A 16894-nucleotide genomic window follows, 5' to 3' on the forward strand; every position below is an offset into this window, starting at 1 on the left:
TAGTTCAGATAATAACTTACATGGTCACTTTATCTACAGTAGAGGTGACAGGGATGGAAAGGAACTATCTGCATTATACTTATGTACATTTGTCTTTCTCATCATGTAACTATTTTATATAATCAAAACATAAAAATAAGTAAAAAAAGGAAACAATGCCCCAAAATTGGAAACAAGCTAACACATGTGAACCTAATTTTATGTCAAGTTATTCACATAACCCACTCATATAAAATGACTCCAACTGACCTTGGAAGACAGTATTTGGCCTTACATCTTCAGTACATATTCAAAGACAAAGCAATCTTAACTGTCATTTAATAGTCTTCTTGATACATTATAAAGTATGTAAGTAATTATATTAATGTTGTTAGGAACCAAAAATTTCAGCATAAATGAAGTTACAGATACAAAATCAAAAGGAGCAAAGACCCTGTAACGTTAAATTTGAATTGACAGTATTAGTACAAACTCATAAGTTATTCCCCTGTAACTATTAGTTCTGCCCACTTAAAGGGGCTAGAAGAAAAGATAACCCAATAGTAACAGCAAGTACCTCTAATGTAGAGATTATGGTCTCTCACCACTATTTTCTTCTAAAGGGAACCAAAGCTTGCTGGAGAAATGGCTAATTCCAGATGTGAGGCATCTATGTAAGATGAGCCTCAGACAGCCTGTCTGAAGCTAACAAAGATGCCAGAAGGCATGTCAAAAGGACTCAAGAGCCAAGTTGAACTGGCTTCTATGAACCAAAGATGGGAAAATTTGAGCAAAAAGAATACGACAGCAACTGATTAAAACATGAAATATATAAAAAAGCTGTTAGTTCACAATGATACTTAAAACACACACACACACACCAAAAACCAAAGTAAAAATGTATTGAACCCTACTAGAATTTGCTAAGGTATAAGTCAATACTCAGAGAAAAAATTAAGTATTTATCTTACATCTTGTTATTTATCCTTTATTTCAGGGTAACCGAACAGCTCTAGTATCTGTACAAAAGCTCTTCTATACAGAATATTTCCGCTTATGAATGCAGGAGTGATAAAAATTGGAAGACTGTTATTTAATGAAATTGAATGGTCACCAGTGAAGGATGAAACCACAGGTGAAAGACTGGAACAAGATTTACACCAAAGGAATCAGACTTTCACCATCTGAACCCACTGATCAAATTTAGGATCACTAAAGGCAGGACAACTAGATGTTATTAATGTGTACATTATACCACTGTACCCATGGTGCTAGAACTGAACCAGAATTTAATGAGCCTTTAGACCTAACTTAGAGTCTATAAGAAATAGGACAGAGTAACAAGCTAAAAAGGACGCAATCAGCCAAATCCAGAATGTGGTATATTTTCCATCATAATTCACTAATTTCTGCAAGAAGTCAATGGAATTTTAAAAGGTGTTGAGGGGAGGAGGAATTGTTTTAGAATAAAAGCAACTTATGGAACCTAACGCCCAAATACAGTATGTGGACTTTGTGGGATCTTGATTAGACTATAATAGCTATAACCAACATTTAGCCAATGAGGGCAATCTGAGATGGACTGGGTATTAGATGTTAAGGAAGTACTGTTAATTATTTTAGGTGTGGTAATGATACTGTATTATGTAAGAAAATTTATTCTTTTTTGAGATGTATAACTAAGGTACTTTGGAGATGTAGTGAAATTATTTATTTTATAATACTCTAACAAATAAGTTGTGGGGAAGAAAGACAAGACAAATGGAAAAAACAAGTATGTACTAGAGCTGGTACACAGCCATTCACTGTGCTATTTCTGCATATATTTGGAAAAACAAAAGCAAAATAAACAAACAGCCAACAACAGAACCCTGTAGATAGGGATCTAGGATCCAAAACCACAGGCTTTGAGGAACACCTTGGACAGCAAGGATGAAAATAAGTCATGGTGGTCACTCTTACGCTAGGAGAAAATGAGTTAAGAGAAACTGATTCTTTTACACAAAGTGACTGAAAGAGAAAGCTTGCTAGAAACAGCATGTGTGAACAGTCTACAGACTGAAACAGGAAGGGAAAGCTGCTCTCTAATTTGGGTTCTCTCTGCGGTCTGTGCCCCACCCATGAAAAGTATGGGGAATGTTTCAACTTAGAGGGGAGGAGCAGCCACATGTTCCCAAAGGATGTGCAGAGCACCTAATGTAAAAGAGGACTGCCTGCAAAAAAGAGTACTGCTGTACAAAAAGACCTGGGATATCTAAATTATATCCTAGAAAGTAGAGAGATTAACTGCATTTAAAATGTAAGATAAACTTACATTATGAATTCAAAGTTTAAAACTGATTAAATCCTTAAAGGTAAATAATAAATATTTTTAAAATAGGAAAAAGCCAGAAGCACATCAGTTGCTTCTAAAATTGTAGAGATATGAACATATATAAATATTCTTTCTCAGTAGAAGAACTGCACAAATTTTTCCTGTAAGAAGCAGAATGGCACAGTACTGTCATATAATATTGAACATACTAACACACACACACACACACACACACACACACTCGAATATACACACATATTATTTAGTTAATGCTAAAGGTGTATTTGTGTATTTGGCATCATGATTAAATGAAACATGCTTGTATGTATATCAGGGTTAATATGTTTACTTTCTTTTTACTTTCATCATATATATTAACTTATATTTAATGCTCTAAAATAATTCAAAGCTTCTTTCATTTCAGCTGACATAATAAAAAAGTTATAGCCATTAAGGATATAAACTATCCACATTGGGAGAATAATGCAGTAAGAACTCATTTACTTGACAGTCATAAAACACTGGAGCACCTACTGTATACTGAACACTACACTAGCAGTTAGCAATACCAAGAATATCTAAGATGACAGAGGGAAAGACATTTCTGTCCTGGTTCTCTCAGAATTCACTAAAAACAATACAGAAAAGCAGGAAACTGAAACACTAACTCCACCTTGGAAGAAGCTAAGAGCTAAATGTAACAACTAAGCAGGCTCCCACATAGGAAGACGTGCACCACCCAAATCTGGGAGGATGTGAGAGGTGGAGACACCATGTATTGCAGAAGCAAGCTATATTGGATAGTTATGCCTCCAGGTCCCTGTCTCTCTTCTCCCACAACTGTCAGAGACAAGAGGGTTATTCTCTAGAGAAATTAAACTGAAGAGACCCTGTGCTGGGAATACCAAAAACTGTAAAAGGTGGAGATACGGATGGAAAGAAACAAGGAAAGCAAGTGACAGTACTACTGGATATTGACATTGTGCCTCAGGATCCCAGAACATCTGCAACCAGCTCTGCTACCCAATCCCAGGCAACACACTCAGAGATCCTTCTCTGAAAAAGCTGTACAAGACCAAAGGGAAAGACCTACAGACACTGAGATAGAGGGCCTCAGTGAAAAAGCCAGTTCACTCACCAATCACCCACATGAGGCAAACTTGATCCCAGGCCTTGTCCAAACACGCAGGGCTCCCAGTCAGTGCCCAACTTTTACAGATGAATAGATGGCCAAGGATCACCAGACATTTGAGGAAATGGGAACAGGGCAGAGCAGAACGAAAAACTTCAACAACCAAACTCTACAATGAACAGTCCCAGAAAGAGAAGAAAAATATTTTATTTATAAAACAAAAACAGTGTGTTCCCCAAAACAGACAATCAGAGAAGGCTCTTGGAAATTAAATTGAAAGCCAAAACTTTAAACATTGGTATAGAGGCTAGAAGATTAGGAAATCTCTCAGGAAGCAAACTCTAAAACAAAAAGACATATGATAGTATTATTCATTTAATAAATTAGTGTTTACACGATTGTGAATCAAACTAGTATATAACATTAATTTATTCAGTAGATTGTTAAAGTAATTACTGATTAAACTAGAAGTAGCAATAAAACTACATGGGGAAGATAAGAAAAGAAAGCTAACTCATCATCTACCACATAAGAAGTCAACAGATAGTTTCTAAAATCAAAGAATCAGGGGAAGAGTACAAGGATATTATCTAGATTTATGGAAATAATACAGTGACAAAGAGCTGAGAGTGGTTGTCTCAGGATCAAAGAATTGGGAAGATCCTTTGTGAGCATATAACTGAAGTATGTGCATATATATATATACCACTTTGATAAAAATGAGATTTAAATAGGTTATATTCTAGAGAAATTAAACTAACGTCATTTATCATCATCCTTGTTCTCAAGGAGTTTAAACTCTATTGGAAGAGACATGCAAAACAATTACAATAACATGTAAAACATGACCTCCTAGAGACAGACAATATGAAGCACTCTCAGTCAAAAGAGTAAGATTTCTGAGACAAGGGGATACTTGAACTTAAAAGATGGAAAAGTTAACTGGTCAGAGAGAGGACAATGAGTGTTTCTTCTAGGACGTTTTCTTTCTAAAACATAAATGTAACATACAAATGTAACATTCTATAAACATACTTTTGCAGCACCTTGTTTTTTTTACTTACTATGTCTTGGAGACTGTTCCTCAGAAAACTCTTAACAATAGTTTTAGTTTCTCAAGAACTTTTAGTGAGGTCTTACATAAAGGAAGACAATCTATTTTTTAATATGCCAAGTACCTATTTTTTATTTGCAACTATAATACATGCTTATTATAAATTCAACAGTATAAAACATTTAAAAAGTACATTTTCCATTGTTCCTCTACTCCATCTTCCCAAGAATATGCACTTTTAATTTCCTCCCAAACCTTTTTCTATTAAAAAAATACACAAAAATGTAAGTATTATTCAATACAAGCAAATGTAATAACATATGTTCTATACACACAGTAGTCTCTACGCACAAAATACATTTATATTCTCTAAAGTGTCTTAAAGTCAAGGATTCTGTGATAAGAAATACTAAGAAACTATACTGCATGTCAACTCACCAACACAATCACAGCACTCATCCCAAAGAGTCCCAAGACACAGCATACACTCTTTGCAACAGGAACAATTTCCTTCCCCAGGTCGGCACTGGCAGAGCTCCTAGAAATAAAAAAGATGTTCAACTTTGAAGTTTCAAATCACTGTCTTTAAAATTGTTAATTTTTTGCAGCAAAAAACTCCACAGTTTGCATTTATAGTGATTTATTCTTAACACGATTTTTTTACCAAAGATGATTAACTATTTATAGAAACATAACTATCTACAATGTCAAGAAGATTTATATTTTCTTTTGGACACATTCAGTGAACACATTGTGGACGTTTTTATATTATTTTGAAACAAAATATTTTACTTTGTAACCCATTACTGTACCCCCACACCGCCTTGAAAAATAATTCAGTCTAAGTAGAAAATCTGCCTTTCAGCTATTAGGTTCATTGTCCAAATTCATCTACATGAATAGCCAACTTGCAGTGGGAACTACAGTTTCGCAACAAGTAGAGTGTGAATAAAAACATCTTTTAATTGATCTATAACATATTAAAACAGTATGCTTGGTGTGTGGTAGATTCTTTACAAAGAAGAAGCAATTATTCCCCTGCCTATGTCCACCCTCTTCACAATATAACTTTGCAGGTCCTCCAATCAAGGGATGGGGTCTATTTCCAGACCAGTTGGTTGCAGGGTGATTGTGGGGTAAGTTGGGGTTCCTATGGCCAGGATCCTCACTGAACCTAAAGCACTTGATGATGTAATTGGCCTGTTGCTAGGCTACTGCTTCCACACCCCTAGGCAATAAGCTATTCACTATGCAAAGAGCTCGGCCCAGTGCTCTGGGCAGAGGCAGAGATGCTAGTGCTTGATCCTATAGCCAGGAGAACAAGCCGGGTAATAAACCCTTTTACCCCAAGAACATTCTACTGTCATTTTTTTGGTCACATTGAATCCCTAGAGAACTTGCCTGGGGCTGAAACCCACTGGCAAGACAGTGATCTTCAGCCTTGCTTAGATTAGCAGAATTCAGTGGAAGAAACATTGTATCGGCGCTGATTCTAGGTCTCAAGAGCACTGAGGACTTCCACTCTTTCTCTTAGAACTGGGCCAGGGGGCTGCAGGTGCCTCGGAGAAAGCCACGTGGGCAAGGCAGTCCACCTGAAGCCATGCTTGCTCAGTCTCCAAGCAATCAGCAGCTGACGACAGACACAGGAATGAGCCTAGAGAAACCACCCAGCTGATAAAGGCCCAAATTGCCAATGCACAGAAACAAGAACTAAATAAATGGTTATTGTTTAAAGCTACTCAACTTTGGGGTGGTTTGTTACTCCATGAAAGCTAACACAGCTTGCTTTGAAGCTTCAAGGTAAATTCCTTTGGCCCTTAGCACCAGGCAGCCACTGCTAAACAAATCCAATTTAAGCAAAATTCTATTGCCACATTGCCTACTTGCCTTTCCTATTTTTTAAAACTTAAACATGGCACATTTTTAGCACTATTAAATTAATCTCATTAGATTTATAGACTACTGGAGTTACTCCATCATTCTAATACGACCTTTTGCAATGTTGATGTTTAATTCCTTGTTTTTTTCTTCTTCAAAAGTCTACTAGCTATTACACAGCACTTTCAAGAATCAACACATGCTATTTTCTAACTAATTCATTAGTTTGATGTTAGCATATATCTGTGATCTATGCATACACAAGTTTAATATGTCAGTACTGTGGAATTCTGCATTCATGTAAAGCAGACCTTAGTTGACTTTGCTAAGGTCTGACAGAAAGAGAGAAACTTCCTGAGAAATACAGATGCTTCATCTAAAACTTATCATGCTTGATTCAGAACAACTCAAACTTACTTGGAAATCTAGAAAACCAGAGTTGCCAAACATATATTTTGTGACTTGTTTCACCATAAAAACCTGTCTGCCCTGTCTGAAGTTAGAGAACATTTTCTGAGTACACATTTTTTAAAACACAATTGGAATTAAGAATATGGATACTTTTAAGTCTTTTAGTTTATTAAAGGTTGTCACTTAGTCACAAGAAATAAGGCTTCTTTTACATTTTACATTACACATAGAAAATATCCCTTTCCTATCTTAGTTGCTTATATTTACACTTCCTATTTAGCTCAGGAGAAACAAATTAGAAAAGTAATAAATTTATTCAAAGAATATGGCTCTCCTTTTTCTATCTATTGCAGCTTCCAAATGATAGCTTGTTAAATGAATTACTGTATATTAGAAATTATTTAAAAACGAATGTAAATTTAGTGCTTCTCTTAGAGAAATCTGAGTCTTTAAAGTCTGAGTCTGTGCAATGTTTTTCATTAGAATAACAGGGTACATGATACCCTAAGATTACTGCTAACTAATGAAAGGTTAAACCTAAGACTATTTAAATTGCATGAACTTGCCTGGATTATCTAGCTCTTAAGATTAAATCTACTTCACACCATTTTAGTAGATGCCTATACTTTTACATGTCACTGTGATAGAGTAATATACTGTAGTAACATACATACTGATTTACAATTTACTGATACAACACAAAGTGAGAAGCTACAAGAAGCCATGACATAGGGGAAATGACTTAAAGACAAGCTTTACTGCTATACTATTTAAAGATGAAAATCCAGGTTAAGACTTTATTGGTAAAAATTACTGCTAAAACTGGTTGAATGTCAAGTAATAATACGTTGAAAAATATCTGTCTTAATAAAACAAACTGATTTTAACCATATAAATTAAGAAATTTTACAGAGTAAATAGGCTCAAAATAGATACAATAATCTCTATTTTTTGATGACTCATGTCAGCTATTCTTTTCAGGAGATTGGGAAATAAGGAAAATGAGATGCTCAAACCAACCTTTCAGTCAGCATTTTTGCCTTCTCAATTTTCAAAAACACACTTAACTTTTCACTTTCCAGGGAAAAATTCCAGGCAAATTTGATATATGGCATTTAGAATCTCAAAAACCTCACTGCAAATCAAGAGAGCAAAAATATATGGGAATCACTTGTTTTATGACTATTGTTAAGTCAAGGAAAAATTAGAAAAACATGAATTTTCATGTGTTAATAATTATGAATAACAATCACATATAGCTCCCCAAGTAATTCATTCTTTTCTATTCACTTTCCATGTCCTTCAAAATCACATTACTGAACAATGTTTGGTCATAAACACATCTAGAAATGTATAACTTAATTTTTTTGACAGCAAGCACACTGTGTTCAGTATGAATGTTTCTAAGTATAAAAGACATTTCTAAAGTACTTTGAACCTAAGTATTGAAATACAAAAGAAAAAAACCTCAAATGTAACTCTGTGATGAATCAAAGATCATAGAAAAGCATTTCAAAATTGCTCTTTTAAATTGAGCAGAGTATTTTGTTCATGACACTTAAAAAGAAATCTTTACCTGTAGCTGTTTCAGTTATGAGGACATAAATGAATCTTCTGTAACCAGAAAGACTCTGCCAAAGAGGCTAGAGTCAAGATAAAATAAATGCTTTAATATTTTTTTAAAATAATGTTTTAATTGTAAAAGACTGAAAAATATCTAGTAGATTAGAAAGAAAAATACTCAAATTTCTACAGATTTCTAACAAAATAATGATTGTATACTCTCCTTATCTAAAAAAAATAAGCATTTCCCTATTGTAAAAAATCTGTCAACATAATTTAATAGCTGCATAATAGCATATACTATGTACTAAAATGCAGAAATAGCCCTTAAATTCTTGATTCCTTCCACACTCTGTCTACTTTCTCATTCTTTAGCACCACCTTCAAAAATTTCATTATCTTCCATTTTACTATTATTTCAAAGTCTCCATTTCTTAAATAGAAAATACGGTTGAGTTAAGATGTGGAATTTTCTGTTTGGACTGGCTATTTATACATTTTACTAACTTCACTATGACTAAACTTGACTACTGCTTAGTTGAGTGGAACATGTGATAACTACCAAACACAAAGTCCACAGAAGTCCAAAATAAAGACAGATTCAATGCTTCCACTTATTTACTGTCACCACCTCCTCCAAAGTTCCGAAGTAGGTTTTATTTAACACTAACAGGCACTGTGTAAAGCATTTTATATGCATTATCTTCAATCTCATAAAGCCCCTATCAAAGCAGTTACCATAAATAAAATTCCAATTTATGGAAATTTGTGTATCATTGAGTTAGTAAGTAGCAGAGATTTGACCCCAGTTTGGGTTAGATTTTCCTGCTTTTTAAACACCAGAATGGGAAATATAAAGTTCATTTCTTAACAACTTATGATCTCAATAATTATAGTTATTACTTTCTTAGAGAGAATGAGCCCATAATTAAATTTAGATAATCCTTTGGGTTGTTTGATCAAAGGCGTTATTTTATCTTCCACTCTCAGTACCTGAATACAATTAGAAGTGCTGTTGCCCAAGTTTAATCATTGTTTGTAAAGGTAAAATAAGTATCATTGGCTAAGAGCTGCAAAACCAGTGAGTTGGAATTTAATACTTAAATCTTTTGTTGCTTTGGCCAGCTCTGCATGTCTCAGAGAAAGTGTAGGTGTTGCTCATGGTACAAAGAAGGCTGAGGAGTGAGATGATGATTCGTCTCAGTTCCCAAAACTGGAACTTTGACATCAGGTTTTCTCACTTGAGGCTGTTCCTACCACCATGCTCTTGCATGTTATGTTAGAGCCAGAATAATAAGGAATAAGACATTCGTTATCTGCGTGAAGTACTATGCAAAATGTTCTTAAAGATTGCTAATCATGTTGTTCAATAAACTTATGATGGAAAAATGAAACTTTATTCTAAAGGGAAAACAAAAATTTAAACATTTGGGCTATCCTACTTTGATATCTGGAGAGAACTTGACAAAGTGCTTAAAAGCTTTTATGAAATAAAAACCTGCAAGACAAAGTTTTGGGGAAGAATCTAATCATTTAAAATATGTTTTACTACATTTATGTTCTCAAAAATCTTGAACATCACAGAGCATTTTAAACTTTTGAATGCCAAAAGACAGATTTTAGGTAATTATTCAATCTACTTTAATGGAAAATCTTATTCTCTTTATAACTAATGAGATCTTAACCCTCTATGTGAAATAAATGGGGGGGGGGATTATTACTCATCTAAGACTAAAACTAGACTTTAGAGTTAATAAATGGGGGCGGGGTTATTACTCATCTAAGACTAAAACTAGACTTCAGAGTTAAATTTATTTTACAGACTTCCAAATTTCCAGGCCAGAAAAGGAAACTTTGAAATTGAAGAAGGATCTTATTATATTTTTGCTGTTTAGTTACTGATAAGTATTTCCATTCTCTAACTTTGCCACGATCTGAGAGATCTGTTAGCACCATTGTTAAAACAGGAAACATCATCATTGAAAACATTATACAGTAGTCTAGTGGACAGCAAATGACTTGGATTTACAAGATCTGGATTCAAGTCCTAGCCCACAGGCTGCAGCATGTAACACCAAATCTCAGTTTTTCAGTCATAACAGGGATGGTATTCCTGAAAGGCTATTTTCTCTTTCAGACTTTTGCATCCAACTGGGATAATGGCTATCAAAATGCTTTGGTGACCTAGCAACACCACTCCCAGCTATTTACTCAAGAGAAAAAAATAAATATGTCCACACAAATATCTGTACATGAAAGTATAAATATCAAGTGTATTTATAACCACCAAGAAATGGAAACAACCTAATGTCCATTAGCTAGTAAATGGATAAACAAATGTGGAGCTTTTACACCACAGAATACTATTCAGTAATACAAAAGAAAGAACTACCTGATAACATGTTACAACATGGATCAATTGTAAAAGCATTACACCTAATGAAAGAAGCCAGAAGAACACAAATGGCTTCATATTGTATGAGTCTGTTCATAAGACATTCTGGAAAAGGCAAAATCAAGGGACAAAAATCAGTGGTTGATGGTGCTAAGATAGAAGAGGGGGCTAGTTTTAACAACAAAGGGACACAAGGGGCTTTTGAAGATGATAAAAATATTCCCTGTCTTGATTGTGGTAGTGGTTACATGAGCATGTTTGTCAAAAATCACAGAACTGTATACCTAAAAACGAGTGAACTATATTGTATGCTAATTATACTTCAATACATCTGACCCAGAAAAATGCTTTGGGAGATCTGGGAATTGTTTATTTCATCTTTGAAAGACTATACGGTACATTCTGGTCCATAAGCTTATTATTTTAATAAACCTGAGTTGAAAAACACAGAGTATTATATAAATGAAAGCTGGTTTTAAAGAAAGCAACATAGAAGATAGCTCTCATAACTATGAATACATACTTTTTTTTTACATAGAAATATAAAACAATGCTAGTGGAAAATGCAGAACACAAAACTTGTATATACAACGTAATTATTAAAAATCACCTAAATGTAGAATAAAAACCTAGACAGGACTCTATCAAAATACCGAGTAGGCCATATTTGGAAAAGAGGACTATGAGTGATTTACTTCCCTTATTCTACTTGTATCTTATGAATTTCCTTTGAATGAAATATTTTTATAATATCAAATAAACATTTATTTGGGTAGCATGACTTCTTAAGATCCAATTTTAATATTTGTTCAAAAAAATAAGATAAAAACAGAAACTAAGGTTCTTAAAGATGAAGTTAAGCAAAATCTTAGTATTTGTAATATCTTGATGTAAAAAAGAACTCAGGAATATAAGAACAAAGCTAATTCCGTAAGTGCATATTCTAAGCACCAGTAATCAACAGAGCATTAGATTGTACCTTTGCTGATACTACTTTTACAACCTTTACTTAATCAAATGGGTATTTAAAAACAAAGATATGAAAGAAAATGTCCTAAACAATTTGCATTTACTCAAAAGAATAAACATAATTATAATTATGTTAGGTAACAACAAATTTGTCTGAACATATTAATACTCTTTAAGAAGGACCTCAAACTTCAAACTCAAAATGGAATATCTAAATCAAACCTTAATATCTTGTCCTTTACAAATTCTAACTGACTGGTAAACTTTGCCCTGAAAATAATATAAACTTTAGTGAAACGCTACTGAAAACAGAATTTACTCTTCTGGCTCAATAAATCGGCATATAAGTGCACATTTATACATGAACTACCAAAATATATTAACTAGCACCCATTTTTTATATAAACCTAGTAACAAAATTTTAATCCTATTTACTTTGAAAGTCCCCAATGCATTTCTGTAAAATAATCAGGGTGGGATGAGGTGTGACAGGTACAGGTAAGACTGGACTGCCACACGGTGATAAACTACAGCCTAGAGGGGCAAGTGGGCTATTTTACTACTCTACCTATATAAGATACATTTGAAAATTTTCAAGTGTTCCAATGAAACCCTCATCTTTGTTTTAATGTAATAATTCAACAGGTGAAATAGCCAGTGAAAATAAGTTTTAGTCCTCACTTACAAAGTTTAGCAGCTCTTCTCATAGCATTTAACATTTGCAGGAAAACAATGCCTTATCGTCCCTTACATGATATCAGGTCTAACTCATTACTTCTGGATATGAATTTCAATTATTTTCATGAAGTGTTAATTGATGATTTGTTAATTGTTAATTTGTTAATAAACTAAACAAAAGGACAAAAATGGGTTAGAGCAACTTTTAAGAGTAGAGAAGTAGAATGAAGGGGAAAAAACACAATAGGAAAATAGGTAATGTTTACAAAAGGAAAGAAGAAACATTGTATATTGTAAACCAAAACATTACTAGTATAGTAACATATCAAGATAACTATAACAAGGGATTAATGTGGAATTCAATTAGCATTGATTAATATAAAAGGAGCAGAAAGTTAATTTTTTAGCTTTTTACGATTAAGAAAGCCCTGAAGTCATCTGAACTATTTATATTTCTAACTTAAAACAAAATATACTTTTAAAAAACTGGACTTATTAATAACATCTATTTTGAAATCCCAAATTATTTCAGAAAATCTAATCACAATATTTTTAGAATAAAAAGACTCAATTATCACATAAAAGTGGCAAATATTCAAATAACCAGTAAATGCTAAAATAACACATCAATGGTCTTTGAATCTAAGTTTGAATATTTTCATGAAATACAATGTTTTTACCATCCTAAATATGCCCATAAGTATTAGCCGAAAGTACTCACAAGTCAATAAGGGGTTTTGTAGTTCTTAATACAAAACGGGTCTTGAGATTCCTGGGGTAGGAGCATAATATTGGTCCAGATTTTAAACCTTCTTTTCACAGAAGAGAAAAAAAACTAGTAAGGATCTTGTTAGAGGCAAAATCCTATATCATCATTTTTTTTTCTGAAAAAGGACATATATCAGGATGACAATTTACTTTAATGTTTAAAGTTAGATTTCTTTTCTGTCAGAAGCACAAAATAAATATTTATATAGGGACCACCCTTATGCATAGCAACGGGTAGGAGTGGCAAGGATGACTGTGCTGCCTTGTGACCATGCTGGTAAAAAATATTTACATAACTATGAGCTTCCAGGGAAAATTTTTCTACTTAGTTATGAGTTGCAGAAAGCTCAACATAAACAAATGTTCTAACTTATCCTCACAGTACATCATTTCAACACTACAGATGTTGTTTAAATCAAACCAAAATAACAAAAAGGAAATCTAAATTCCCTTTAAGAGGGAAGTAGTATCTTTTTTAAACTTCTGTATCACTATGTTTCTTAAAGTACTTATCTCCGACCTTCATTTCTGTACATGTTCTTCTTCTGTATGTTTAAGAAGAAAAGCTATTATTGTCATCTAAAATGTCAAGGTGCCTTGTTCATTCTTGAATATGAAAGCAGAATTATTTTTATTTATTTATATTTTTTATTAAGGTATCATTGATATACAATCTTATTGAAATCAGAATTTTAACAACTTATAACTTAGTATGTGCAATGAAAAGCAAAGCCCCAGCAATTCTTAACCTTTAGGGCAACTACTTGGAGAAAGCTACAGATGTTTTTTCCCAGAAAACTGTGCATATACAATTTTGAGTGTAATTCTGGGGATCCTCTGAAGCTTTTAAGTGGACCAAGGAAAGACCCATTAACAATTCTTGGCATGTGAAACATGAATAGCCCATCTGTTCTTCAACTAAAGAGAACAGGTATAAAAGAGGGCATTAAAATTCATTTCTACAGACCAGTCAGACTACCCTCAGACCCTAGAGCAAAAAGACAAGAATCAGGCATCTACCAACCACCCAAACACCCCAATCACAGCAAGAAAATCAGCCAGTCAAAACAAACACACACAGTTACAGAAAGGAGAATATTATACATATAAAAATAATAATAAAAGGGAATATTCCAGCCTTGTTTTTGTTTCCACATATAAGTGAAATCATAAGGTATTTGTCTTTCTCTGACTTATTTCACTTAGCATAATACACTGCCCAGGTCCATCCATGTTGTTGCATATGGCGATATTTCTTTTTTTTATGGTTAATATTCCAGTGTGTGTGTGTGTGTGTGTGTGTGTGTGAATATATATATATATGCTACATCTTCTTTATCCAGTCATCAATAGATGGACATTTGGGTTACTTCCATAACTTGGCTACTGTAAATCTGCTTCAATGAACATGAGGGAGCATAACATCTTTTTGATATCTTTTGAATTAATGCTTCACGTTCTTTGGATAAACACCAAATTAATGTTTTCATTTTCTTTGGAATTGCTGGAATGTATGGTAGCTCTTTTTTTAACTTTTTGGGAACCTCCACACAGTTTTCCATATGGCTGCAACAATTTACATTCCCACCAACACTTGTTACTGTCTTTTTGATAGTAGCTATTCTGTCAGGTATGAGGTAATATCTCATTTTGGTTTTGATTTGCATTTCCCTGATGATTAGTGATGATGAACATCTTTTCATGCATCTTTTGGCTATCTCTGTGTCTCCTTTGAAAATTGTCTATTCAGGCCCTCTGCCCATTTTTAAATCAGATTGGGTTTTTTTTGTGTTGAGTTGTATGAGTTCTTTATATATTTTGGATAATTGGATATACAGTTTGCAAATATCTTTTCCCATTTAGTAAGTTGCCCTTTCATTTTACTGGTTTCTTTTGCTGTGCAAAAGCTTATTAGTTTCATGAATCCCAATTGTTCATTTTTGCTTTTGTTGCCCTTGACTGAGAAGACAAATGTAATAAAAAGTATTTCTAAGACCAATGCTCAAGAGTTCATTGCCTAAGTATTCTTTTAGGAGTTTAATGGTTTCAGGTCTTACATTTAGGACTGTAATCCATTTTGAGTGTACTTTTCTACACAGTGTAAGAAAGTGGTCCAGTTTCATTCTTTTGCATGTAGCTGTACTGCTTTCCCAACACCATTTATTAAAGAGACTGTCTTTTCCCCATTGTTTATTCTCATCTCCTTTGTTGTAGATTAATTGGCCATATAAGCATGAATTTATTTCTAGGCTCTCTAGTCTGTTCTATTGATCGATGTGTCTGTTTTTGTGCCAATAATATAGTATTTTGATTACTATAGTTTGTAATATAGTTTGAAATCTGGGAGCATGATAACTCTAGCTTTGTTCTTCTTTCTCAAGATTGCTTTCACTTTTCAGGGTCTTTTGTGGTTCCATACAAATTTTTTAATTATTTGCTCTACTTCTATGAAAAATGTCATTGGTACTTTGATAGGGATTGCATTGAATCTGTAGATTGCTTTTGGTAGTATGGCCATTTTAATAATATTAATTCTTCTAATTCATGAGCATGCTACAGCTTTTCATTTATTTGTGTCATCATCAATTTCATTCATGAGTGCTTACAGTTTTCACACTTTTACCTCCTTGGTTAAATGTATTCCTAAGTATTTTATTCTTTTTGATGCAACTGTTAATGGGATTTTCTTAATTTCTCTTTCTGCTAGTTTTTTATTAGTGTACAGAAGCACACAAATTTCTGTATCTTAACTTTTATCCTGCAACTTTACTGAACTCATTTATTAGTGCTAATCGTTTTTTGGTGGAATCTTCAGGGTTTTCTGAATACAGGGTCATGTCATCTACTAATAGTGATAGTTTTACTCCTTCCTACCAATTTGAATGCCTTTTCTTTTCATCTGATCACTAAGACTAGAATTTCTGGTACTATGGGTTGAATAAATGTAGTGAGAATGGGCATCCTTGTCTTATTTCCTTGAGAGAAAAAGCTTTTAGCTTTTCACCATTGAGCATGATTTTAGTTGTGCAAATATGGCCTTTATTACATTGAGGTATATTCCTTCTATATTACTTTGTAAAGATTTTTTATCATAAATTGATGTTGAATTTTCTCAAATGCTTTTCCTGCATCTATTGAGATGATATGATTTTTATCCTTCCTTCTGTTAATGTGGTTCATCATAGTGATTGATTTAAGGATACTGAACTATCCTTGTATACACAGAATAAATCCCTCTTGATCATCTTTTTAACATATTTTTATACATTATAATCTTTTTAACATATTTTTAAATTTGGTTCGCTAACATTTTGTTGAGGATTTCTACATCTATGTCCATCAGAGATAGTGGCCTATAATTTTCTTTTTTATGGTGGTGTCTTTGATTTTCATATCAGTGTAAATCTGGCCTCATAGAATGAATTTGGAAGCATTCCTTCCTTTTCAATTTGTTGGGTAGTTCGAGAAGGACAGAGATGAACTCTTCTTTAAAGGTTTCCTGTGAAGCCATTTGGTCCTGGACTTTTGTTTTTTGGGGAGTTTTTTGATTACTGATTCAATTTCATCATTAATAATCAGTCTGTTTAGATTTTCTATTTCCTCCTGATTCATGACTCAATTTCATCATTAATAATCAGTCTGTTTAGATTTTCTATTTCCTCCTGATTCAGTATTAGAATACTCTTTGTTTCTAGAAATGTACAATTTGTTGGAGTGTAGTTTCTTGTAATCATTTGTACTTCTGGGGTGTTT

At 33.4% G+C, this 16894-nt stretch overlaps 1 protein-coding gene across 1 annotated transcript in view; it reads right to left on the reverse strand.

Annotated features, from left to right (window-relative positions):
* TWSG1 (twisted gastrulation BMP signaling modulator 1) overlaps positions 1–16894 on the reverse strand; it is a 60355-nt gene that overhangs the window by 33880 nt on the left and 9581 nt on the right. Inside the window, exon 3 of the mRNA XM_037001108.2 lies at positions 4918–5017. Coding sequence (XP_036857003.1) covers positions 4918–5017 — 100 coding nt within the window. The remainder of the gene's footprint in view (positions 1–4917; positions 5018–16894) is intronic.

The sequence above is a fragment of the Manis javanica genome, chromosome 9 (genome assembly GCF_040802235.1).
Source record: "Manis javanica isolate MJ-LG chromosome 9, MJ_LKY, whole genome shotgun sequence".
In the NCBI taxonomy this organism is placed as follows: domain Eukaryota; kingdom Metazoa; phylum Chordata; class Mammalia; order Pholidota; family Manidae; genus Manis; species Manis javanica.